General features: G+C 40.1%; 1 protein-coding gene across 1 annotated transcript in view; it reads right to left on the bottom strand.

The window, feature by feature from the left end:
- Nucleotides 1–881: 881 nt before the first annotated feature.
- The window catches only part of PARP15 (poly(ADP-ribose) polymerase family member 15), a 40,735-nt gene continuing 14,099 nt past the window's right edge, over nt 882–27,517 (bottom strand). The window contains exons 2-12 of the mRNA XM_077767734.1: nt 27,164–27,280; nt 23,558–23,794; nt 21,555–21,776; nt 20,360–20,438; nt 18,833–18,982; nt 16,145–16,207; nt 12,644–12,811; nt 9,336–9,542; nt 5,058–5,191; nt 1,482–1,656; nt 882–1,171 (exon numbers count right to left, since the gene is read on the bottom strand). Of these exons, the coding sequence (XP_077623860.1) occupies nt 882–1,171; nt 1,482–1,656; nt 5,058–5,191; nt 9,336–9,542; nt 12,644–12,811; nt 16,145–16,207; nt 18,833–18,982; nt 20,360–20,438; nt 21,555–21,776; nt 23,558–23,794; nt 27,164–27,280 (1,842 nt within the window). The remainder of the gene's footprint in view (nt 1,172–1,481; nt 1,657–5,057; nt 5,192–9,335; nt 9,543–12,643; nt 12,812–16,144; nt 16,208–18,832; nt 18,983–20,359; nt 20,439–21,554; nt 21,777–23,557; nt 23,795–27,163; nt 27,281–27,517) is intronic.

Below are 27,517 nucleotides of genomic sequence, written 5' to 3'. Positions count from 1 at the left end.
AAGACATCATGGCTTCTTTCTTTCTCTCTCCTGAATTGCTGACTGTGGAGTAAGCCAGCTGCAAGCAGTCTAGAGAGGAGAGGACTCCTGCCAACAACCAGCAAAAACTGTCTAGCTATTTGAGTGCTTTGCCTTAGAAGCAGATCTTCCAGCCCCAGTCAAGCCTTCAGATGACTGTATCCCTTGCCAACATCTTTACTCAACCTCTTGAGTCAAGAGACCCTAAGTCAATATGACCCAGCTAAGCCATGCCTGAATTCCTTACCCAAAAAGTCACCAAATCTTGTAGTAATTTGGTATGTAGCATTAGATAATGGTACAACACATTTTTACCTGATTTTTTCCACAACAGATTTGAAGTAATAGTCTTTGATTCAGTCATTAAAAGCTGAGCTATTGCTGATAAGTATTCTTAAGGAGGCAAAATTCATGGCTATTACAGATTCACAACAGCAGCCTATTCATTCAATAGTACAGTTGCGCTCAACACAGTTTGATGTCTTAACGTGTTCTGTAAGAACAACATCTTGGTCTTAAAGTGATTCATCTTATTTCTTCTCTGCTAGAAAAAAGTAATGTGCTCTTCATTCTCCTACAGACTTGGTATCTGTAAATAGTTGTAGCTATAATTGTGTCTTCTACATTTCTTAGCTTCCACCCATCAATATGCTCAGAAAAGAGGTATGCTACAAATTGCAATAGAGCAATTTTAAAAGGCTGTTTTCAGCATTTTAGCACCTAACAGACAAATTTTTATCTATAAAAATAAGCCAAGGGCAACGACAAAAACCCTATAAATTGTTATTTTGAATAGATGACTAAATCATCTCTGTCAGGTAAACACACACACACACACACACACACACACTCAACCCTATTTTTCAATTCCTAAAAGTTATGAGATATTTTGGGTAAGCTACATTATCAGAAAATACCACAAATAGAGTTGGATGTTGTGTATTATCTGTGACAGAGTCAAACAGATCTATGGGGTTGTGAGGGTCCTTTGGTGGAGGCGTAACTAACCCTTCCTTTCCAGTTGTGTAGGCTCCTGTAAGTACTTGTACCACATAAATATACTTTCTCCCATTGCTGTCTGGTCTGGAATATTTATCATTAGCAGAATAACGAGCATCAACAGCAAAATAAGTTCCTTTTCCATAGGCTGCACCTGTAAAGAGAACACAAAAGCCTTCCTAAGAACATAAAATCATCACAGTATGCAGAACCATGCCCAAACCTGACACAAAAAATTTTTAATATAGTTCTTGCCCACCAAAACCACTTTCCATCATTTCTAAAATTTACTCCATCTATCCTCAGAAGGTTGCCAGTCTCCTTTCTGATGAAACACAACGAGCTTTATCCTGGTGATGACAATATAGCTGCCATATATGGTTCTACACTGCTTGGGTGTGAATAGTCAACACTAGAACTATCATTCACCTCATTCTGATCAGCCAGATTACACACTTCCTTACCATTCTTCCCAGCATAACTGCGATTAAAACCATGCTCATTGACATATGCCACTGAGTCTGCATCTGTCCCATGAAATAGGACTTTCTCATTATCTGAATGGCCATTCTTGATGTCCATTTGAGTTTTCTTTAGCTGGTAGCTCTCCCAGAGACATACATTCTGTATTCTCTCTATCTGCAAGTGACAAAAAAGCAAAACATTTTGAAAATGACTTTATAGCTCAGTATGTTGTGTTTGTTGTGGATTTTTAAAAAAGCAATTTGGAGAAGAAGAGAAGGAGGAGGACTGGAGGAAGGGAAGGAGAAGTAAAAGAAAAAGCAAATGCAAATAAACAGCAACTTCAGAGAGTAGATAGCTTTCCACTTTTAGAAAAAGGCTAGATTGAGTCCTTATACTTTGTAATAGTGCTGATTATTATCTATTTTATATAACAGAACTTAGTACATATAAAAATGTTTACCTGGAATTCCTGGAGATTCACTAACATTCAAATTCCTACTCAAAAATTTGTCATCATTGAGTAATGATTTCCTTAACTCCCTCTGATCTCTAAACCCATTCCATTGGCTTCTTCCAGTAACAGTTCTCTTGTATTGCTCTAATTATGGTCACAAATCACCTCATAACAGCCTAACTTAATGACTACTTCTTTCTAGGCCCTCAATAACATATCAAACTATAAATCATCCCCAACTTGAAATGTTGTCTTTCTTGAACTTTTTTTTCAAAATATCATTCTCTACAGTCCTATTTTCTTCTTGAAAATGAATTTAACATACATTCAATAACCATCTATTGAACATCTACTACAAATCAAGCTCCGTGTTGGATCTCTGCCCTCAAGAAAGTCTAGTGGGGGAGAAACACAAGAAAAAAAATCACTACATCTCAGAGTGATAAGGGGTGGGCTAGGGGAACACACACAGAGTATGACAGCATAAGAAAAAGATCCAGATGGGGCACGTGGGTAGCTCAGTCAGTTAAGCGTCCGACTTCGGCTCAGGTCATGATCTTGCAGTTCATGGGTTCGAGCCCTGCATCGGGCTCTGTACTGACAGCCAGCTCAGAGCCTGGAGACTGTTTCAGATTCTGTATCTCCCTCTCTCTCTGACCGTCCCCTGCTCACGTTGTCTCTCTCCCTCTCTCAGAAATAAAAAATAAATAAAACATTTAAAAAAAAAAAAGGAAAAGGATCCAGACAATCTAGATCCAGGGAGAAAGGAAGAAATCTGAAAGAATATGTTCTAAAAACACGAGAGTTCAAGAAGAATTGAGTGCACCTCCATGTTCACTGCAGCATTATTCATAATAGTCAAGATACAGGATCCACCTAAGTGTCCATTGATAGATGAATGGATAATGAAGATGAGATATATATATATTCCATAATAGTATTCCATTATATATATAATTCCATTATATATTTATATATGAATATAATTCTATTATATATATAATTCTATTATATATATAATTCTATTATATATGTATATTCTATATATAGGAATATACCATACACACACACACACACACACACACACACACATATATATAATGGAATACTATTCAGCCATTATAAAGCATGAAATCTTGCCATAGATTTTGAGGATATTATGCCAAGTGAAATAAGTCAGACAGAGAAAGACAAATACCATATGTTTTCACGTAAATGTGGAATCTAAAACAAATAAAACCCACAAAAAACAAACTAAAGCTCAGAGATACAGAAAATAGATTGATGGTTGTCAGAGGCAGGGGGTGGGGCCTAGACAACATGAGTGAAGAGGACCAAAAGGTAGAAACTTCTAGCTATAAAAGAAATAAGACATGGGGATGAAATGCACAGAATGGTGACTATTTAATTATACTGAATTGCATATTTGAAAGTTGCTGAGTATATCTAAAAAGTTCTCATCACAAGAAGAAAGTTTTTTCATAACTATGTATGATGATGGATGTTAACTAGACTTATCACAGTAGTCATTTTGCAATATATACAAATATCAAATCATGTTAGATACCTGAAACTAATATATGTCAGTTATTCAGTAAATAATAATTTCTGTAAATTTCAGTAAATAATTAAAAACAAATACGTAAATAAGAAGAATGAAGTGGTAACTTATAGCAGATGTTGAGGGGAAGCCAAGTAATAAAAGGAGGAAAAGTTGTTTTGAGAGAGATGAAGACCTCAAGAAGAGTGTTGAAGTTTTGCAATGGAGAATATGTGAGGGAGTTGACTGGAGGAAGCAATAAAGGATTTCAGGCACCCTGATGGTCCAGCAGAGGTTGGGGACCATGAATTAAAATGGTTTTTATCTAGGGGCAGCAGGAGAGAAAGTAGGCTATGGAATTAATCCAAAGTTGAGGTGTTTCAAAATGGATATGATAGAAGGATAAGAGCCAAGAAAGTTGAAGATATTGGGTAAACACAATCGAAAGAGGTTCTTGTACTCTCAACAACTTTTAGCATCAATGAAGCATCTCCTCCTTTAAATTGTCTCCTTTATGCAGGACTCTCTCTCTTTTGATTCTTTCGTAGGAATTAAGTTCATCTAGTAGGTATTGTGTCCCACAATATGCTAGGCATCATGCTACGTACTAGGGATGCAACTCCTACCGTAAGAAGCCCACTGTCTAATGGGGCAGTCAGGCATGTGAAAGCTTATGAAGGCACAATTTCTTAAGTGCCATGATATGGTTAAGTACACAGTTTTATGGAAGTAGCAGCTAGATTTTTAAGTGACTAGGATGGAAAATATCAATTTCCACACCCTACTCTGATATACATGGTATGATAATGACCTTCTAATAAATTCCTGCACTGGCTAAAATTTTTATGCAGCATAGTGGATGTTGTAGGAATCTCAGAACATCCATTCCACTTCATCCCCATTGTACAGCAATTCCTGTTGGGGTGGAGTTGGCCTCACCTACAGTTCTCAGGTGGAGCCTAATTGGTTTAAACCAGTCTGGATAATCTCATGATGGGATCATACAATGATGGCATCTGATAGTGGAGGTACAAGTCTATCAGCATATAGCACTCTCCAAACACAGACTGGTTGGAGTGATACATTCAACACAAAGCCTGGGACTCTAATCCAGTGGTTGTATTCCTTCCATGGTATATGAATGAAGGACGTAAAAACCCCGATTGCCACCAGCAGCCATTCCACAATTATGAAGGGAGTCCAGCCTTCAGATGAAGATGACAAAGCCAAAGAAACTGGATCTATGACATCACTGAGTCACTGGATTCATCTGTTCCAAAGACCATCCTACTTCTGGACTTTGCATTAATTTCAAATATGTTTCTTCATGTTTATTCAGTTTGAATGAGTTTGTTTGAAAATTGTAGGTAAAAGTATCCAAACATATATATGTCACTTTTGAGAATCTCCTTCATTACTTCTAATGAATGAACCATGAGATTTAAAGTCTAAGAGCTTGAGTGAGTCAAATTAAAATAAATCTAGTAAGCTATAAAGAAAGGAAGAGTGTTATTTTAAAAAGATGGTTTTCATATTAGTTCTTCAATATTTAAAAGAAGCAATTTTTTAGCAGAATATTACCTTCTCTATTTTGTATAAATGACAGACCTCAGAGACCTTGTCCTTTACAGTGTCATATTCTGATTGTCCAGGTTGTAGCTCAACCACACAAGACCGCTGCTGATTCATGTCAGTCCAGTGTTCAGGAATATTATCTGGAAAGTCAACATTTGGTGAAAACACAATATTCATTTTGAGGGGTCACTGAAAATCACAGCACTTCCTGTGCTCTTGTTTCTCATCCATCTAATCCTGGTCTTTGAGGAAAAAAAAAAAAACCCAAAATGCTACACATTTCATAATTGTTTCTTTTATCATCCTCAATTTGCCAAACACAGCTGAAGTGAATTGTTCTGACACTAACACGACATATATTAAGGCCTAGCTAAAATGTTTAGGTAAACTTAGGTTCACTATAGCTTGAAATTATAATTTCCTTAGAGAGCACTATGGAATTAATTCCATAAGAAACTGATATACAAATATGAAAGCTGATTTATTGATGTCTTCATGTTTATCAGTTTTATTTAGCATGATTCTTTATTATTTTTCTTTTGAAACATGTACCTTGCCAAAGCTATTTAAAACACATTGTTCTGTGCTCTATCTTCTACACTAAATAGAGAAAGTGCTATATAAATAGTGAAAATACTAAGTGAAAGCTTTCATATAAGGTGATGATGCTCAAAATTTTCCTTTGCTTTCCAATGGCTTCCAGAACCTTCTAACACAGTGAGGCTACACATCAAGTTGCTGAGATGGCTTGACTAATAGAAATATAGACAGACTGTATTAGAGAAGAAAATGCCAGAAAATGGCACAAAACCACAGATAAAGGCCAAAGGATTTCTCCTTACAAACAAAGCCAGAATTTGCTCATCTTTAGTGAAAGATTATAATATACGGGCCTGGGAGAGGGATCCAGGATCTCTCTTTCTGTTTAGCGAGTCCATCCAGGGAATGAAGTTCTGATGACAAAAGGAAGCATCAAATCCTAATCTAGAAGCGTTTTTCAAATTCCACTTTAAACGCTTAAACAGCAGGGTGTGTTGTTTCTGCAAGTTAAATTCTTTCCTTTCTCCCATTGTCCAGTCCCTCCAGACCTTTTGGCCTAATCATGTCTAGTCCCAGGGCTTAGAGTCCTCTTGCACATGCTACATTCTTTTTTCTGAATACAGCAAGCAAGCCTAGGAAGTAAAGAAAGTTTTTCTTTGGAATCTCTCTTCCTTTCATGTCACAGGGTTGCAGAGCAGAAAATACCAGGGCTTGGAATCAGAAGACCTGATCAACCTCAATCTGTGACCAGCCATAAGGCATGGAACAAGTAATACCACTTCGAGTGAATTTTCATGTTCTCTTTTGCAAAGTGGAATTGATAAAATCTGCTGTATTTATCACCTCATGGGATTGTTTCAAGTTTAAAATATAATGAAGGGTGTGAAAGCATTTTAGGGAATGCCACGTCCTTAATAACATGGTTATTATTCTTAAAAAACACGATTAAGCTTGGTCTTTCTTACATCCCAGAGGCATATTAAAGAAGGAGTAAAGTTTAAAGACAAGGGTATTTTCTTGAGAGCTACAATTTAAACCACACACTTAAACCACACCAAACTGTGCTGCTTACTCTGCGGACAAAAGGTGACTCTGGTTGAACAATTTAAAGATGAGAGACCCTAGTCCCAGGAAAGCTGAAAATTCACACATCCAATGTTACATGGAAGGCTGCCATCCAAAGAAGGAATAGAACTGTGTTCTATTGACTTGCAGCCCAGTACTTCATGGGAACCAACACAATGGCTGCCTTTCTTGAAGTGTTTACTACGTACCAGGGACTTTCCCAAGTGCTTTTCCTATAAATCTCTTTTAAAAGATAAATGTCACTCTACTTCTCCACTCCCGATGTTTGGGATAAATGCCCCCCTGCACCTCTCCTTGTGCACCCTGCCACTCTTTCTTCTCCACAGGTAAAGGGGGATTACACACCAACAATCCTGGCTCTGCCTTCAGCCTTCACTCTTTCCACCTTCACAGTCTCCATGGATAATCCAAAAAATCCACACTCAATGGCTTCCACTCCCACCTACATCCACGACTCTCAAGTCCATGTCTCTAGTTTCTGATATTCAGCTGGTGCTTAGTAAAAGCTCTCTGAATCAATGAATAGCTTTAATGTGCATTGGAAAAGCAAGTTTGGACCATCTGCTCAAATGAAACTCTTAAGTTGTCCTCTGTAAGTTCTTTTTTAAAGAAGGCCACATGATAAATGCTTACTAAAATTCAAGTTTGTGTCTGCCAACAAACTTCCTCTTATCTGACATTTTATCTGCTTATTACTTTCATCTAACAACAAAGATTATGTAAGGCAGTTTTGTCGTTTGTTTTTGCCCCCAGTGCCATAGGGTCTCTGGTCTGCTCATTTTAGTTACCTTTTGTTTGTTTATCTCTTTAACTTTCCTGTCTATTTTTTAAATTTCATAAGTCAATTCAAATTCTCCGTGTAAGCAGGGAATGGATGAGCCAGTTTCACTTAATTTTTTACTTTACTGATAATGACTTATTGCTCTTGTATTTAAATACAAATTTTCCTCTACAAAGACCAAAGTGGGGGGAATGTGACTTTATACATCCCTAGATACTTTAGTAGGTATGTATAATTTTTAACTATCCAGCACCCTTTTCCCCTTCTGGTAAAAGCATCCTGAATTTCCTTTGGTGAACAACCTTTCCCCATTGCTTCAGAGAGTGATCCCCTTCAGTTCAAGTATAGAGCATATCACTCTGTATTGCTAATTAGTTTAATTCCAATTCTCTAGCTGCAATCATGACCAAAGCTGATTCAATCAGAAGTAATTTCAGCTTTATGTGAATACCTCTGTTCCCAGGCATCATGTTCCTGATGATAAGTATATATACTTTCACAGGATATACTTTTTCCTATTGGACCTGACCATGTAGGGATGTGAGCTTGAAGCTGCTGGCAGCCATCTTTCACCATGTGAAACCTGAGCATAAAGACAACACAGCTGACAAGAGAGTGAGAGATGAAGAAAGCCAGGGTCTAGATTATATAATATGAGCACCTGGATCAAATTGGACCTGAAGCCAAGTATATGTCAACTTTATAGTCATGTGAGTCAATTAATTCCATTTTTTGCATAAGCCAGTTTAAATTGGATTTTCTATTATTTGTTATTGCAAAGTATTAACAGATCCTACTATTATTTTCATTTCATTTCATTTCATTTCATTTCTATTTAGTGTGTGTGTGTGTGTGTGTGTGTGTGTGTGTAATTCTTACATGTGCTGTATGTGGAGGCACATTGAGAATAGATGTCAGAAAATAGGTGTAAGGGTGCCTGGGCGGCTCAGTAGCTTATGTGTCCAACTTTGTCTCAAGTCATGATCTCACCGTTCCCAGTTCCCAAGTGTGAGTCCCGCATTGGGTTCTGTGCTGACCACCCAGAGACTGCAGCCTGTTTCAGATTCTGTGTCTTTCCCTCTGTCTCTGCCCCTTCCCTGCTGTTAATAAACATTGAAAAAAAATTTTTAAAGAGAGAAAATAGCTGTAGAGAGAACTGAAATTTCTACTGGCAGTGTCAGACAACAATTTCCAGTTTAGGGAGGCTCCTGATGACAGGTACACTTCATCACTAGTAAAACTCACAGTGCCCTATGAGTGAGTGCTCAGAATGAACAAAAACAGTAATCGCAAGAGGAGGCTGTTTTTCTAGGCAGTCACAGAAGCCACAAAAGGGGGGACAGAGGAGCAGGTCAGCACAGATGCTTAAACATAATGCATAAACACACACCTTACAGAGAAGCAACTGGGAATCTGCTGGCTCAGGAAGTAGCACAACCAAATGACCTGGACCACTCCCTTCTTCCATCTGCTTCTATTGCCAGGCTAACTTGTCTAGCGGTGGAGAATCAATAAACCAGTATTGGTCCACTGGTTCACAGCTACAAGGGGGCACTGAGGGTCAATACTAATCAATAAGTATATATTGAGATAACCGCCTAGGATTTTCAAAGCTTATCTTCCTCTTTCTGGTTTCTCACTTCTATCTTCTTTCTGGTCCTTCCTTTGCTATTCCTGTTTCCCAGGACTGGTTTTGCCCCTTGGAAGAATAATCAGCTGACAGGAGGCTGTGTTCCATAGTTCTTGCACTTTTCCCACATATTATAGGAGGCTCTCTGTAAAATCCTAAAACTGATAAAACACTGAGCCTTAATATCTAAACATTTGCTAAGTGATATGAGAGAACCGCATGATCTTTTTAAAGAAGAACATCTTACTTGCAGTCTCAGAGAACGCGGACTGAAAGACGGATGACACGAAAATGTCTCTCTTTTTTAAGTTGTCATAGAATACATTTAGCAGTTCAGGCAGAAAGATGACAATTTTAACTTTTTTTAATGATGGGGTGGAATGTTTCCGTGCGAAGTCTATAACAGCACTGATCATGTCATCAGCAACTTTGACTGGGTTTTTCCTGGCGTTTCCTGAAAAAAAATTTTTTTCTTAGTGACAAAAAGAAGCTTCAACTGGTGTTAGTCGAGTGATGGCAAATGCAGTTTTTGGTGTTGAGAAAGAAGAAAGCAGCCCCCAACAGCCAGAAACAGATCTGACACTCACAGCTGCGTATTGGTATCTCTGGCTGAACTCAAACAACTTCACAGAACATCATCGAATGTAACCACTCTGTGGCTGTGATGAGTTAAGTCAAAAATCACCACTGAATAATCATGTCTGACCACAGATAAAAACATGAACACCAGTTAAACCACAAAAATAGCCAAACAATCCCCATCTTGACTAATATGAGCAAGCACTGCCTCATTTATAATCACGGCTTTAGCCACACCATTCTCCCGTTCCAGGTAAGATACCTAGTCATAGAACTATGTCTGCTTCCTTCAAGTGTCCAACCTAGAGCAAATCCCCACTTACCTGAGACTGCCGGAAAGTCACTCAATACAAGCTCATATCCGTTAAGGATTCCTGAACAACCCCTTGGTGAGATGCTGCATGGTTATTTATAGTGTGTGCTCCTGGTGGTCTCTGACTGAAGGGGTTTGGCCGCGCAGAGAAAGGAGCAGGTGACTGGGGTGCAGAAGATCTAGGTGTGTGTTCTGGCTCTCTACTGATGAGCTGTGTGATCTTGAGGAAGTCATTTGATCCCTCTTATTATTAGTTTGCTAGGGATGCCCTAACAAATTGTCATGACTGGTGGCTTAAGCAACAGAAATTTATTTTCTCACAATTCTGGAGGCTAGAAGTCTGGTGTCAAAGTACTGGAAAGATATCAAGGTGCTGGAAAGATTGGTTTCTTCTGAGGCTTCTCTCTGAGGCTTGTAGATGGTGGTCTCCTCCCTGTATCTTCACATGGTCCTCCCTCTGTACCTATGGGTGCTCTAATTTCCTAGCAAGGACACCAGTCATATTGGATGAGGGAGAACCCTAATGACTTCACTTTAACTAAATTACCTCTTGAAAGACCCTTTCTCCAAATACAGTCACATTCTGAGGTACAAGGATTAGGGTTTCAACATATGAATTTGGCAGGGGGACACAACTCAGCCCAGAACACCTTCAAACTTCAGTTTCCTCATCCATAAAATTGGGATGATAATAGAAGGTAATAGCTAAAAGAGATAAGAATGTGGCAGCTAAGAATATAGTAATTAAGAGCATAATGGGAATAAAAACCACATAACATTAAAAAAATGTAATGGTTGCAATGTACAGACCAGGTTTCCTGAGTTTGAACATTGCTTACCAGCTATATGACCTTGTGCTTTAATACTTCAAGTTCTTATCTGCAGAACTTATCAAGTTCTTACGAGTCAGGGATGGGTCCAAGTTTTGTAGGATTTGAAACTTATACATCTCAGAAAAAAAAAAAAAGACAAAATAAAAATATAAAATTATGCATACAAGTGAATATTTAGACTAAAATAAGAAATCACAATAAAGTATAAATTTTAGAATGTTGAAAATCATATTCCCAAGTCAGCTTTCCTTAATTACCTTCCAAAAATGCTTGTAGCCTCCCCAATGCCCAGAACCAGAAAAAGTCTGAGGAGTCAAAGCTGGAAGAAATGGTGATCCTAACCCACAGTGGTTAAGATGCCTTACTTTTGAAGCTTTACTAAGTCATATAACCATGTGACAGCTTTATTAGGGCCCTCCCAGTCCATTTTAAAAAAACGGTGGGGGGTGGNAGCCTATGGGGGGGGGGCGGGGGAGGGCGCCTGGCTGGCTCAGTCAGTTGAGCATCCGACTTCGGCTCAGGTCATGATCTCACGGTTTGTGTGTTCAGGCCCCGCGTTGGCCTCTGTGCTGACAGCCAGCTCAGAGCCTGCAGCCTATTTCGGATTCTGTGTCTCCTTCTCTCTCTGACCCTCCCCTGCTCACGCTGTATCTCTCTCTCTCTCTCTCTCTCTCTCTCTCAGAAATAAATAAAACACTTAAAAGCCTATGTAACTGGGCATGAATGAATCAAGGGGTGGGTCATTAGCATCCCCTTCAACTGAGAGCAAATTACTGTATGTTATGATGGAGATGGGGTGGAAAGTGTTCCTTAAAACTGAGCAGGACAGACCTGAACTTGTTGCTTAAAGGATGGCAACTACATCCTACTCATTAATTTTATTCCTAGGGACTTGCAGTGGGCCTGGGAAACAGCATTTCAATCTGGTGAATGTGACAATGAGGAGCCAGTGGGAGATGCTGCCATAAGCCCAAAGGGGGAGGGATTAAGGTTTTGGAAACGAAAAGGAAGGCTGAAAAGGAACAACCCCTGGAAGAAAGATTTAGTAGAATGTGCTGACTGTGCGGTCCGGGGGCACAAAGAAGCAGGGTGCAGGACAGCTGGGAGCATCATGGCACCCCTGAAGGAGGAAACCAGGAAATGAGGCAACTAAAGAAAAGTGGCTGTTTGCAAGGGATGATGATGATGATGATGATGAATTTGGATTCTGATGTAAAGTTTCTGGTAATAGAAATCTCCAAGAGGAAATCTGGGAGAAGGAGAAATGCTGATCTGAGAGTAAGGGCAGAAAAGCCAACTGACATAATATGAGAAATTATCATCCAAAGGGAAAAAAAAAAGTGAACAGTAAGAAAACCATGAAGTTAAAGACCAAACATGGAAAGATATTTAGGGACTATACAATTAATAATATAGATGTATGACGAGCGCGTGTGGGCGGCTCAGTCAGTTGAGCGTCCGACTTCAGCTCAGGTCATGATCTCACGGTTCGTGGGTTTGAGCCCCGTGTCAGGCTCTGTGCTGACAGCTCAGAGCCTGGAGCCTGTCTTCAGATTCTGTGTCTTCCTCTCTCCCTCTGACCCTCTCCTGTTCATGCTGTCTCTATATGTCTCTCAAAAATAAATAAAACATTAAAAAATTAAAAAAAAAATAAAGATGTATGAAAGAGGCATTAGGCCCCAAAGATGGCCCTCAGGGTCTGAAAGTTTGCCTACTCTGGTTTAACATTACTGTTGCTGCCTGGACTCAACACGGAGTTCACGAACAGTAAGTCTAAATCTAAAGGAATCTGGATTATTCAGAATCTCTGAGTGACGAGAGGCTACAAACCTGTTCCGATGGCTGGAAGGGAAATGGAAGTGTAGTTTCTCTGCTCGCACTCTTCTAGAACAGTGGAAACTGTATTTCTGACATCATCTTCCCCAGGAACATGAATTATTATCTTGCATTTTAAGTGCCCGCCTTGTGTAATAATAAAATTTCTGTGAGCCTGTGCAGCTGGAACAAAAGAAGGAAGGAAACACATAGCACGTTACTTACAGAAAGCCACACGATGATCACTGAGAAATGCAAGCAGCTGACGTCAGAAAAGCTGTGACAATTCCTAACCAAGTTCAGCCTTCCTTCATCTAGCTGGCTTCCCTCACTGGGACTGTGACAGGTTCATTTTCTTTACAATCAGGATTCTCTACCCCCCCACCCCCGCCACCCTGTTTTATTATTGTTTTTATTTTAATTTTTTCATTTTTATCCAAGTTAGTTAACATTTAGTGCAATAATGATTTCCCAAAAAGATTCCAGTGATTCATCCCCTATGTATTATACCCAGTGCTCATCCCAAAAGTGTCCTCCCTAATGCCCCTTACCCATTTAGCCCATCCCCCTCCCACAACCCTTCCAACAACCCTCTGTTTGTTCTCTGTATTTAAGAGTCTCTTATGTTTTGTCCTCCTCCATGTTTTTATATTATTTTTGCTTCCCTTTCCCTATGTTCATCTGTTTTGTAACTTAAATTCCACATATGAGTGAAGTCATATAATATTTGTCTCTCTCTGACTAATTTCGCTTAGCATAATACCCTCTAGTTCCATCCACGTTATTGCAAATGGCAAGATTTCATTCTTTTTGATTGCTGAGTAATACTCCATTGTGTGTGTGTGTGTGTGTGTGTGTGTATACCACATCTTCTTTATCTATTCATCTGTCGATGGACATTTTGAGCTCTTTCCATACTTTGGCTATTGTCAATAGTGCTGCTATAAACACTGGGGTGTATGTGTCTCTTCAAAACAGCACACCTGTATTTTTTGGATAAATAGCTAGTAGTGCAATTGCTGGGTTGTAGAGGAGTTCTCGTTTTAATTTTTTGAGGAACCTCCATACTGTTTTCCAGAGTGGCTGCACCAGTTTGCATTCCTACCAACAGTGCAAAAGAGTTCCCCTTTCCCCGCATCCTCACCATCTGTTTGTGGCCTGAGTTGTTAATTTTAGCCATCCTCACTGGTGTACAGGATTCTTTTACCCAACAACTATATTGTTGAATACTTGGGGTACTTTTTGAAAGCATTGTACCTGCATTAATCCACTCAGTCCTCAAAACAAGGCTATCAGGTAGGCACTGTTCTCTCCTTTCACAGATTAAACAGAGGCTCAGAGAGGTAAGTTCTCCGAAGCAAAGGTTGCCTGGGATTTGAACCTAAGCAGTCAGTGTCCAGAGCTCTTAACCCCCACGCTGATGTCCAGAAGAGCAATTTATGTGCTCATTTAGCTAGATTAATTTTTCTAGGAGACAAAAGCAATGTATTCAGTGATGTGGAGGTGTGAATGGATGAAAATTCCTCCCTCTCTCTGGACCCTGAGACCTCTTGAACACATGGAAATCACCAGAGCTTGTTTAAAGGCACTGAGTAAGTACCTGAGGAAGGCTGGCCTCTGGCAAACACAGGAGGAGGAGAGTGGGCCCCTGCCCAGGCACTCCTGGCTGCCCCTCGGGTGTCCCAACCCATGCTATCCCATCCCAACCAGCCTCAGTTTCCAGCTTGTCCAATACCCCGTTTCATTCTCTGCTTCTGCCTTCCAAGGCACAGCTAGCTTTTCCAGGCCACAAATTCCTGCTAACAGCCTCATGTTAGTGATCAGTACTCCCTTCCTCTGACCCCTCTCCAGGAATATATTCATTCCAGGGAAAACGTCTTAATCAGAGGAGAGCTACCAAGATAGGAGTTTCGGGCACAACAGCAAGTCAGTTGTGGGACTGTCAAACATGGGACCTTGGGACTTCAAGGTCATGTGGGACCTTTAAATCACAGTCAAGCTAACAGTCTCCTCAGCAGGGCATGAGTCCTGGCTTCAGAGGATAAATAGTTTAGCATCACTCTTACAGGTTCCCCACTGTGATATAATAAAAAACAAATATTTGATCTTTGTTGCTGGTTCTTGGCTCAGAGTTCCTAGAACACTTTGGAACCTCCTGAGTGATAAGTCTTTTGTAAGAGAATGGGATCACCCTTGAGGGTTGTGGGGCTAGATAGCTTCAGAATAGGGGCTCATCTCCAGAAAAACAAAGCCAGAGCCAGAGCCCCACCCTCTGACCTCTGCGGACCTCCATCACAAATCCAATGACTTAGTTAATCATGCCTACATAATGAAACCTCCATAAAAACTACTAAAAAAAAACCAGGATCTGGGAATTTCCGGGTTGGTAAACATGTCTCGGTGCTGAGAGGGTGGTGCATCTGGAGAGGGCATGGAAGCTCTATGTCCCTTCCCATATACCTTCCCCTTTGCATCTCTTCCATTTGGCTGTTCTTGAGTTATATCCTTTAAAATAAACTGGTAAATGTAAAAAAAAAAAAAAAAGTGTTTTCTTGAGTCCTATGAATCATTCTAGGGTACTGTCAAACCTGAGAAGGGGTTTTTGTGAATGCCTGAATTTATAGGGGATGAATAAGAAGTACACATGGTTCCTGGGACTTGTGACTGGTGTCGAAGTTGGGGGAGTCTTGTGGGACTGAGCCCTTTACCTTGCGGGATCCAATGCTAACTCTACAGGTACATAGTGTTACAATTGGAGAATGACTGGTGTCAGAAAACACCTCAGACCCACCCCGGCTCCACATTCCTTCATAGCAGGTAGATGTTGGGCTATAAGAAGTAGAACAAGGCTGGGAAAAGTGAAAGATAACTTATACAGGACTTTGCAGTTTACATAACTTTTCACATTGATTGTCCTGATCCTCACAACCACATGTAAGATAGCCGTTACCATACTCTGTAAGAGCCATCTTACAGATGAGGGAAACAAAGCTCTTACAGACTAGATGTAAGACGGCACACCCAAGAGCCTTCACTAAATGGTTGAGCCTGGACTTTTAGGACCCAGTTCTTTCTTTCTTTTTTTTTTTAAATTTTAATGTTTATTATTTATTTTTAAGAGAGACAGACAGAGCACAAGCAGATGAGGGGCAGAGAGAGAGGGAGACACAGAATCCAAAGCAGGCTCCAGGCTCTTAGCTGTCAGCACAGAGCCTGACTCAGGGCTTAAACTCATGAGCTGTGAGAGCGTGACCTGAGCCGAAGTCAGATGCCTAACCGGCTGAGCCACCCAGGCACCCCAGGACCAGTTATTTTAAATAGTCATGAAGAGACAGGTGGGATAGTGGGAGAAAGGACCTTTGAGGAAAGCCACGTTATACCATCTGTATCTGCTCTCCCAGGGAATGGACCTTTTTCCAAAGCACTCAACACTTACTCCTCCCATAGGTCCTGTTAGAGAACTCTCAGCTCTTTAATTTGCAGTAGATTGTAGCCAGAAGTAACATGTGACCATACCTAGTACAGCACATTCATTTTCCACAGCTCGTCCAGCCCCTTCCAAAATTGCTTTTGACACCCCTAAATAAGACATGTTAGTGATAAAAAGCATTAGTTAAAATCCAATACACGACTGTAGCTGTTGTACATTAGACTTTTGTTCAGCTCACTCCTTTGTGCATAATTCATTGATATCTCCCACAGAAAAACCCAACTTTTCTATAGCAACCTCCATTCAGCAGCTGATCTGTAAACAATCTGAACTACAGTGTGATGGCACTGCCCAATAGCTGACAGTCCCCTGTGTCTGCAGTTTTATAGACTCTATTTGTACAGGGATAGTTTTGCAGTTATGTGAAATTATTTGCATTCTACTCTTACTATCTTATAAAACTGAAAAATGAAAACATGAAAGTTCTGATGCTAATGAGAAGCATGGATCTCAAAACTGAAATACAATTGAGCATGTTGCATAAATTCTTTGGTTTTAATGTTGTTTTGTTCAGCTTTGTTTTTCACAGGTAGGCAGATTCAGTCCAGTGAATCTTCCAATCAAGGCTGTGGCTTCACCGCTTTGGTAACCACTAATAACAGCTAGGTTGAGTGATTAGAAACACAACTATGCATTCTGACAGACTATTAAAGTTGCCTCCACCACTTACTGGTTAATATGTGACTAGTCACTTTCTAACTTGTTGTACAGAGGCTAACACAGTACTTCCCACACAGGGTCATTTGAACATTAAAAGAGACAATGCATATAAAATGCTTGGAATGGAATCTGGCACACAGAAAGCACTGAATAATTATTTGTTATTTTCTTTTTAATGATCTATCTTCTATCTATCAACTGTCTATCTATCTTCTATCTATCTATCTATCTATCTATCTATCTATCTATCTATGTCTCCTTGATTATGTAGGTGCATTATGAATTGTTTCTTTTTTAAAAATTCCTTTTTTTTAAATTTTGGTCTCTGACTTTGTGATAATGGAGGTGTTCCCCAAATATCAGATGATCTTCACCAGTCCATTCATATTTAAGAGTGAGTTTGGGAGTGCCATGTAAAGGACATTTGCTGACTAGTAGGCTTTAGTGTAAGGTAAGCAGGCAGTAAATACTAGACTTTAAGGCAGTCGATTTCTCCCCAGAAGGATCCTCCAATTTCATGTCTTGGGGGCATAAGCCGGTGTGCTTTTCTGGGACCCACACAGGGGCAGGGGCTGGGCACTCAGGGTTCAGTACAAAAACTTTCACTTGAACACTATCCAGCTCCCCACTTTCATCTCACCTGTGCCTGCTGCTAAGTCCAGAATCTCTCTGGTTCTGTTTCTCCAGAGAATAAACCTCCCATCTCTGGCCAAGGACAAACAAGGAAAGTTACTAGTGCATTGGATGGATAGAGGAGAGAATGAAGGATGTAAGTGCTACTCATACAGAATTGCATCGATTCTGTTTTCATCTCTTTACTTGTCCCCTACCTTCCCAGGTACTTACTGCCTCCAACTCTTGTGTCTCTAGCGCCTACCATTCTCTCCTGCTGATGCTAAGCTTTCACCACTGGCTAGCTGCTTCTCATATTCTAAAAATACATTGCTGTCTCTTGTTCATTATTGGTTTCCCTCCCCAACTCTCCTTTTCCTTGTGGGTTTAGGCCCTTTTATTACCTCTCCTATTGCTTTTTTAAAAGTTTATCTATTTATTTTGAGAGAGAGACAAAGAGTGAGAGAGAGAGAGAGAGACCGAGAATGTCCCAAGCAGGCTCCTCGCAATCAGCACAGAGCCCAGTGTGGGGCCCAATCCCACAAACCGTGAGATCAGGACCTGAGCTGAAATAAGAGTTGGACGCTCAACCAACTGAGCAACCCAGGTGCCCCTCCTTTACTGTTGTTTTCATGGAATTTTAAAAAGGGGCATGGACAAATGCATACAGTCAATTTATCATGTTTCACATAACCGAATGTTCTTTATGTCTACAGACCGATACATTGGATAGATCTTCTACATATTCATAGTAAGTTCCATAATATTTTGCAGTTTCGAAAATATTTAAACTTCTGTTTCTATTTATGTTTTATCTTACCCTTTTAACTTCAAATTTAATTGCTTTATAATAAAAATACATTAGCATAAGCTTATATGTACGTAAGCTATAAACAAATAGACATGTGGGGAGGGCATGCTCAGAGATGTTATATCAGTAGAGGTGGTCAGATATTCCAGGAAAAATCGAGAAAAGGCTGAATTTCATTTCTGGATCAGTGTAACATACAGAAGGGAAGAGTTACAAGAGGTGAGATATGAGTACCAACTGAGTTACATAAAAAGGGAAATAAAAATAGAACTTAAACTTATTAAATTATAAGTGTGGCATTTTGATAGCTCAGGGCTAAAGCAGGGACAAGAGCTAACAGAGACCAGGTCTGACATGTCAGTTACACCTACCTCACCTTTACATCGTTACACCCTATCTAATCCCCCTGTGGGAAATCAACTTTTGACAGGCAGAGAAACCAAGGTTCAGAGAGGTTAAGTGATTTTTCCAAGGCCACACAATAGTAAGTGGCACAGTAGGGATTCGAACCTAGGTCTTTCTAATTCCAGGGCCTACCTATGTTCCACCTAGGTAACATTGGCCACAACTTCCCTCCCAGACATGAGTCATATTAATAGTTACAGTCAACTACATTGCTTAAACAAAATACCTGATTTCACAGTAAATGTCCTTGATGTTGAGTTTACAATCACATCAGCCTTTTCTTTGGTAATATCTCCAGTAGCAATCTCAAAAGTAACTACACCAATTTTCATTTGATATGCTGTGAACTCAGAGTTGGAGGTAGTCTTGAAGATTCCTGAAAGAACACAAGCAAATGGAAGAGTGGTGGAGAAAGAACAAAAAGAATGGGGCCTTATTCTCTTCCCGGTCCTGTTTCTCCCAAACAGTACCATCCCTCCCAGCCTGTTAAGCTGCTGGGTTTTCTTTTTTAAGAAAATTAGAAAATAATGCTTTGTGGCAGTAGGAGTATCATTTTCTGAGTTAAATAGGATGAGGCAGAAACATCTGATTGGACCGTCTGCCAGTCTGCAAAAGTTGCTGTAGCATCATAAGAAAGGCAGGAGGAAGGATAGAGGGCAAAATGCTCTCTCATATCATCTCAACACCTCTTGGAGACTTTTCAGCTTTTTTGAAGTACGATTAACAAATAAAAATTTTAAGTATTTACTGTGTACAATGTGACATTTTGACATTCACATATGTTGGGAGATGATTATCCAACTGAGCTGGTAACATACCCATCGCCTCACATTTCGTGTGTGGGGGTGAGTGTGTGCACATGCACGCAGGAGTGGTGAGAACACCTGAGATCTACCCTCTTAGTAAACTTCAAAAATATGAAACATTCAGGCACCTGGGTGGGTCAGTCAGTTAAGCGGCCAACTCGGTTTCAGCTAAGGCCATGGTCTCATGATCTCATGAGTTCAAGCCCCACGTCAAGCTCCATGCTGTCAGTGTAGAGCCTGCTTGGGATTCTCTCTCTCTGTCTGCCCCTCCTTTGCTTGCTCACTCTGTCTCTCAAAATAAATAAATAAACTTAAAAGTTAAAAAAAGAATACAAAATATTGTTATTAGCTATAGTCCTATGCTGCACATTTGGTCTCTAGAATTTATTCAGCTTATGACTGAAAGTGTGTACCTCCAGGTGATTCTTTTATTACTGTTTTACAGAAACAGAGCAGAATGTGCAGAAGAACATTTTGTTCAGTGTTCAAGGTCAGGAGCTGTGTGTGGAAGGGGTGGCCAACCCTGAATGTCTCTTTTATAATGAAGAGTGTCCAAGTATCAGGACGAAGGGCCACTAATAGTTGCTAGGTAAGTTGCTGTGATATGAAAACTAGCTGCATGTAGATCCCAATTGCCGCTCTTTGACTCTCTGTATGTAAGTTTCCCCAGTAAACCTATGTCTCAGTTGGTGTCTCTGGGTCTTTTATTTTGGCTTCACTGGACCAACACTCACCCTAGGCTTAGAGTTTGCGGGGGTGCAGCAGAACAAGATCCATATGATTTATTCTTTGTGTGCTCAGAAAATGGTACATGCTCTAACACTCCCTCCATCACTGATTTGTTCCTCATGTGAATTAGCTTTGTCTCCTTCTATAGGCCTTCAGCTACCACTAAGAGCTACTAAGCAGAGGGAAATAATTTCCTTAGCAGAACAACTTTGCCAGACCTTGGCCACTTCCAGACATGAGAATCTTGTCCTTGTTGGGATTTCCTCTCAACCTTTTATTGAATTCATCTAAAAATGCCTGGAAATAGAAATATAGTTACCAACGACAACAATATTCTGTAAAAATACTAATCCAATTCTTTAGAGCACTGATCACCAGACATCAATTAGGAACAAAAGTTCTCCCTAGATTTCCACTTACCCAGAGAATAATTAAAGGATTGCAGTTCAACCTAGGACTTTTCTCAGTAAATATCAGTGCTGATTTACTTTATTTCATGGGAAGCCCACAATTCTATCTCAGATACCTGAGAATAACTAAGAACTTAGAAAAGAACATTATATTTGATATCTTCTTAAAGTACCCATGTTAGTAGTTTGTAGCAATAGCCCTTAAAGTCAGGTAATGAAAAGGTAACATTAACTGCTTCTGCAGCCAGTTTTGAGCCTTGTTTATATGCTAGACACAATGCAGAACATTTCAAAAACATTCTCTCTTAATTCCCACATCAACTTGAAGAGGTATTATTCACTCTGCACACAATAAAACGAGATTAAGAGAGGTTGCCTCACTCAAACTTTAAATGAATTGAAAGGCAAACCTAGCGGCACCTTTCTTCTTTGTACTTTCATATTGTTTGCACTTTTACTATAACTATGTACAATTTACGTAAAACCAATATAACTTTTTCAAGAGTGAAAACCAGATTTTGGTACTCAGAGTAGGCCAATGGGCTAAGGGGTGCATCTCAAGGAATGCCACCTTACAAAGGCAGGTGTCAGGGGTTAAGTACTTACTAAATGTGCTTTGATTGCTTCCCTACTACTGTATACTGCACTGCTGTTTCTAGCTTAAGACCCTCATAGACTTAGATAGACTGGCTCTATTCTAGCCAATACAAAAAACACACAACATTCAGTCAGTGCTAAAATGTCTGGGCCACTCTTATGCCAATAACTTTCTGCTTCTTCCTAAGAATTTATTAAGTACAAATTATCTTGTCTCTTGCTAAACTATCTGCGAAGGATTATATGAGTTCTCAGTGTTATATCATACGTCTTATGACAACTCCCTATCAGTAACCAACACTTATGGATAGGAAAGTGAAAACATTATTGTTTGCAGGTCTACAAAGACATTTGATTGCACTTAGTTTCACTTGCCAGAATGACCAGAAGAGATACTTAACCATACCTTATGGATTTCGTCATCATCTGGAAGTATCAGAAAGTGAACTTCTTGTAAGATTTTCAGCCATGTGTCACTACTGAATTTGAACACTTCTGAAAGGATTAGTTCAACAAAAACAGCTTTGGGAAATTTCAAATTTCCTGTTCCAATCATGGGAAATGTTATTGATGAAAAAGATAACTCTTCCACAGCTGTCAAACATTTTTTGATTATATTTGCCATTATCTGAAATGTACAAAATGCATTTATATAAGTTAGGGCTTAATCTGGTGAGAAATAGGGGCACCTGGGTGGCTCAGTTGGTTAAGCATCTGACTTCGGCTCAGGTCATGATCTCACAGTCTGTGGGTTCAAGCCCCATGTCGGGCTCTGTGCTGACAGCTAGCTCAGAGCCTGGAGCCTGTCTTCAGATCCTGTGACTCTTCTCTTTCTGACCCTCCCCTGCTCATTCTGTCTCTATCTCTCTCTCAAAAATAAATAAAACATTAAAAAAAATTTTTAAAAATCTGGTGAGAAATAGAGAGAGAGCTACAGCTCCAGAAACTCTGACTAGGCCTTCTCTGCTATGCTTGGCTTTGTCCAGGTCTAGGGTGTCAGAAAGGAAAACTGAGAGGGAAGAGGACATTCCAGAGAGATTCTAATTTATGCAGGAAGAAGGTTCCAATAGTATAGGAATGGTCACATAAACAATGGTGTCTTGTTGCAATTAAAAGTGATGTTTATGAAGAGTTTCTACCAACATGGGGAATGTTTATGTTAAGAAAAAAAAAGGCAAGACTTAAAAAATGTTTGGAAGGGAATCTCAACTAAGAAATATGTATGCATAAAATTGAAGGGATTGCATAAAATGTTAACAAAAGTTAACTCTAGATGGCTGGATTATAATTTTTATTTTTATTTTTGTCTTTGTACTTCCTGTATTTTCTCCAATGTATATGTATCACTTTCATATTCTAAAAAAAAGAAAGTGGGAGTTAAACTGGGAATAGAGGTGAGAAGTCATCAAAAGAAAGGCAATGACTCTTCATCCTTTACCACAGCTCTGGCCGCATCTCTTTGTTATACTGAAGGATTATTGTGCTAATTTTCAGATAATATTCCCAGAGAACCCCAAGGAGTGTTACTACTTTCAAGATCAATTATACTGTAATAATTGGTAGCTATTTGAAGAGCCAAAAATTAAGTCCTCCCATTAAGAGAAACCGGGCTGCACTTAGCCCCAATCCCAGTTCCAGGAAAAGCCTCAGACTGTTGAAGGCTAAAGCCATCCTCCGACCGCCCTCAGTTCAGCTAATCAAAAAATATTCCTATGGTCTGAGTCAAGGCTGGGAACTGCAGATACAAACTAGCCAATTTCTCACCGCTTGCCTGAACCCCACGTGGGCCCTTTGAACTCACCTCATAATTGGTCATTTTCAAAGTATTCTCAAAAGTCATGATTGGGTCCCACCAAAAGTAATGAACACCTCACAGATACTGAATGGTCAAAGCTGTAATTGTAATTGCTGCTTATGTGATGATGCTACATGTATTGCAACACCCCATCCCTTACTCCTTAAAAACCCTGTTCGCTATTGTTCTTCACTTCACCTTGCTGCCATGACACCGGCAGGCTGGTGAGCCCCTGCTCGAGCTTGTAATAAAGATCCTTTTGTATTTGCATCGGTGCCGGCTCCTTGGAGGTCTCTGGGACTCGCGATTCGGGCACAACACTATGATGGACTGTTCATGGCATGTAAGAAAGATTTCAGTAAATAGGCAAAGTTCAGCCAATTCTAAAGTTTCTCAACCTGGGCCGGAAAAGTCTGTGTGATGGAGGCTTATGTATGCTTTGTAGGAGGCTTAGCAGCATCCCTGGCCTCCACTTCCTAGCTGTCAGGAACCAGTGTAACAAGCCAAATGTCCCCTGGGGAATAAATTCACTTTGCTTGAGAACCACAGATCTCTACCCTGCCAGAAGATTACCAGAGCTATCAATGAAGCAGAGAGCTAAGGATTTTCTCTACCTGCTGAGAAGACCCTGCTCCATTTTTCCAGTATGGTGCCACAGTATGGAGCACAGCTTTGCAGTCCAGGTTGCAGCCACTTGTCAAAAATATGCTACCTTCTTCCTCTTCTGTTCCTTTCCTGGTGGCATTTAACTCTTCCTGGAGCTGTGGACCAGCTTTCTTCAAAAGAGCCTGAGACAGTGATCCTCTTCTAAGCTGAAGATTCTTGGGAACAGTGTTGACAATGACATCAGCCTTAAGGAAAACAGCAACAGTTTGTTAGAGTTCGAATCAACAGTTTTTAAGCACCTATGACTTGCCAAGTATTATGAGGTAATGCACAAGATATGTTTTGTCTGTCATAGTGACCTCTCAGGCCTACCTTCAAGGGGCTTACAATCTGTTGTTACTACTTAGATATGGTAATGAAGTGAGCCCCAAAACATACAAATTAAGGAGATCTATCACCCACTACTGTTAACATATGAGTCAGAGTAGGGCTATGAAGATGAGCAAACAGAAAGGAGAATCAGAATGAAAGGTAGTAGCGGAAACAGAAAGATAACTAGACAGATGGAAACAAAAATAGAACTCCAAGAGAGACCAGTGAGGAAGAAAGAGTTGCTTTTAGGTTCACAGGAACTGAGAGTAATTGTTCTGTCTTTATTAACATCCTAAAGGAAGAATGGGCCCATCTGAAGATCAGGGGCAGGGAGGGGGTGCAGATTCTGATAAGCCCTAAAGGCCTAAACAAAGGAAGGTCATCGAAGTGAAAGTAGGCAGTGTCCACTCAAGCCTGTCCAGGGTTGTGGGGCTCTCCAATGCTTGCTGAGTCCATCCCTTTGGTGAGATGGGGTCATGACCCGATGCCGACAGATATTAAATATTCAGTTCATCCAATTCCATTTATTCCGATGTTGTATTCAAATGTGGAGGGCAGAATGCTTTGCTCATGTGGATTTTGAGTATTCTGGTTCCTTGGGAGCTCTTCCTTACTGTAAATTACAAGGTGTCTATGTCTTTGGGCCACATAACAGTTACATTTCTCACTGTAATAGGTCCACCTCAGTCTTATATGAGGTTAGTTAACAGAAACTAAGCTCAGGACCTGAGAAGCTGCCTTCAAGGAAAAAAGTCAGTGAGCCTTCCATGGGGCAGTTGGTTAAACGTCTGACTCTTGATTTCAGCTCAGGTCATAGTCTCTCAGTTCATGGGATGGAGCCCAGCGTTGGGCTCTGCGCTGACAGCACAGATCCTGCTTGGGTCTCTCTCTTTCTATCGCTCTCTCTCTGCCTTTCTCTCTCACTCTAAATAAATAAATAAATAAAAATAAGTCAGTGAGCTTTCCAAAAAACCAAGATCCAGCCCATTTTCACCCCACTCCCTGCTTATTGAATCCTATACAGTTTGGGGAGCTATATATTTACATGTAAAACAGCAAAATAGCCTTAATATTTATATCAGTTCAAGATAATCAAAAGAAACTATGTTAAAAATACAATTAGTAATTGCTATAGAATTTTTTAAAAAGCAGAAATCCTTCAGACTGGACTAGTAAAGTCTTTACAAAGAGGATAAGGGATGAATCTGGGACAGGGGAAAAGAAGGCAGTACGCCTTGGAGGTGGGTGAATATTTTAGAAAACACATAGAATTGAGAAAGGTCAGAAAGCAGTCCAATTTAGCGAATGGAGAGTGTCAATGGTGAGAGACAGGGCTGGAAAGAGATTTGGGGCCAGGTGGTGGAAGACTCTGTAAGCTCACACGTTTTGGGCTTTATGCAGCAGGCAGTAGGGAGCACCTGATAAATATATCACACAGCTATGGAAAGGACAGACAGAGGGTGAGAGGGTAACTGGGGGTGATGAGAAGTGAGTTGACTGTGTGAACGAAAAGGAAAGGGCATGTACACGGGACAGTGTGCAAGGAAGCTGGGAAACCATTTGGATAGGGAAAGGAACTCAAAGAAGAAAAATTTAGAGGACTCCAAAGTTTATATGGCACCATGCAACTGTGAGAATAGGTATCCTGACAGGGTTGATGAGAGTTTAACACTGAACAGACTATGTCATGAAAAGACTTCAGTTTCCTCATCTTATAGATGTATATGTAATATCTATCTCAGTTAGATTGTAGCACTAATTGGGTGAGGTAAACTTTCAAGTGGTCTGTCCTAAGTGGATAATGATGATAGCTATCATTTTTTGAGTCTTCACTATGTGCCAAGAAGGTGCTTTATGTGGATTATTGGATTATTGTATTTTACCCACCTCACACGAACCCTAATATCGTCATCATCCATCATCATAGATAAGGACACTGAGACATAAGGGAGAATGTTGACAGAGATCAATGGCTGGTCAGTGGTAGAGTGGGATTTGAACCCTGCCAGGACCAGCTTTGAAGATGGTCTGCATAACCACTACACTATGCCTTCCTCTAGAGTAAAAAAGAAACTTCCTATACTTGTATGTGAGCCAGTTCTTTTCTGGTCTGGGTATGCTCACCAAGCAATCCCATAATAGGCAGCTACAGAGCTATTACCCACAGTCATGGCAATTAGATTCCTCATTGCAAATTAAATAATTACAACTCCAGTTTTATAAATAAGTCTCCTGAGCTTGATTAGTGCCACCTTTCTGGATAAAATTATAAGGCTCAACTTTTCAACTTGAAGCTCTGACAAAAAGGTCCTAAAACCATGTGACAAAGGAGTTTAAGGACTGTAGCTACTCTAGAGAACATGAAGAAACTGGCTGGCTGCCTCCCTGCTGCTATCTCGTTAGCTGCAGCAACAGCAAAGAATATTTGCAGTGGCTTATGATCCAAGAGTCTCCAAATTTCTCAGAATTCTCTTTCCATTAATCTTGAGTGTATGCCATCTGGTAAATATCAAGTGTCAAAATGGTATAAGGATTCTGAAGAAGAATCCAAATCAGTAAATCTCTGCATATTAGAACCACCTGGAATTCTTTTAAAAACTACTGACTCCTCCCCCTCAGCCCCGCCAGACCACATAACCGACCAATTAAAATCAGAGTCTCTAGGGGTAGGTCCTCGGCATTTATAGTTTTAAAAAGCTTCCCAGATGATTTTTATGTGTAGTCAGCATTGAGTATCATGGATGTCAACTGCACCTGTAATTCCTGCTAATTGGTGATTCTCAGGGGAAAAAGCAACAGGAGGGGAGGCAGCAAAAGCCAGGCTAAGTTTAGTACCTGTACTGGTAATCTTTCTCCTTTCCTGTTCTGCCTGTGTCTCAGAAAGTGCTCAGAGAGGAGCAACAGGGTATTTGTGAAGGATAATATTATAATAGGATGTGATACGCCCTCCCCATAAATGTTGATTGGAACAGGAGAGAAAAACAGAACTGGGTTGAAAGTAGGTCAAGATAAGTTATAGAAAAATGAAAGAGGTGGATAATCACACCCCAGTTTGTGGTCAACTTGGGTCTCTTCACATGAGAACATATGAAATACAGGGGATGGTAAGTAGAGCCCTGCTTGAACCTCAGGTGAGTTTAACTGCCCAAATTTATATGGTTTTCATCTTTGACCTTAAATCACAGAAGCAATTAATCAGACCCCATTGTTTCTTGATGGATTTACTAGATAGCACCACTTACCAGGCACCAAGTAACATCTCCACTTATCAACAAAAGCTTTAGACCTTCTTCGGTTTGGGTTGAGGCTACCACATTTCTGGAGGAAAGATGATTTTTCCAGCTGGCTTGGTTTCTTGACTGTGGAGAAAAGCAGTAAAAATAGTTACCAGGCAATGCTATCAGGAGACTTTTCTCGTAGATGTCCAAACAGAAACTATTAGATTCCCCACTTCTCTAACTCAATTCATAACCCAACCCTAAGATTGAAAAGCAAATAATGTATTACCACAATTTTTGAGTACCGACTGTATTTAACACTCCAAATGCCAGTTAGCTCTTTTAATTATTTCCCCAAGAATTCTAGCTTAGCAGACC

Source organism: Crocuta crocuta, unplaced genomic scaffold, assembly GCF_008692635.1.
Source record: "Crocuta crocuta isolate KB4526 unplaced genomic scaffold, BGI_CrCroc_1.0 scaffold45, whole genome shotgun sequence".
Lineage (NCBI taxonomy): Eukaryota > Metazoa > Chordata > Mammalia > Carnivora > Hyaenidae > Crocuta > Crocuta crocuta.
The sequence above is the reverse complement of the archived record's forward strand: the minus strand, read 5'-3'. Positions and strand labels throughout refer to the sequence as shown.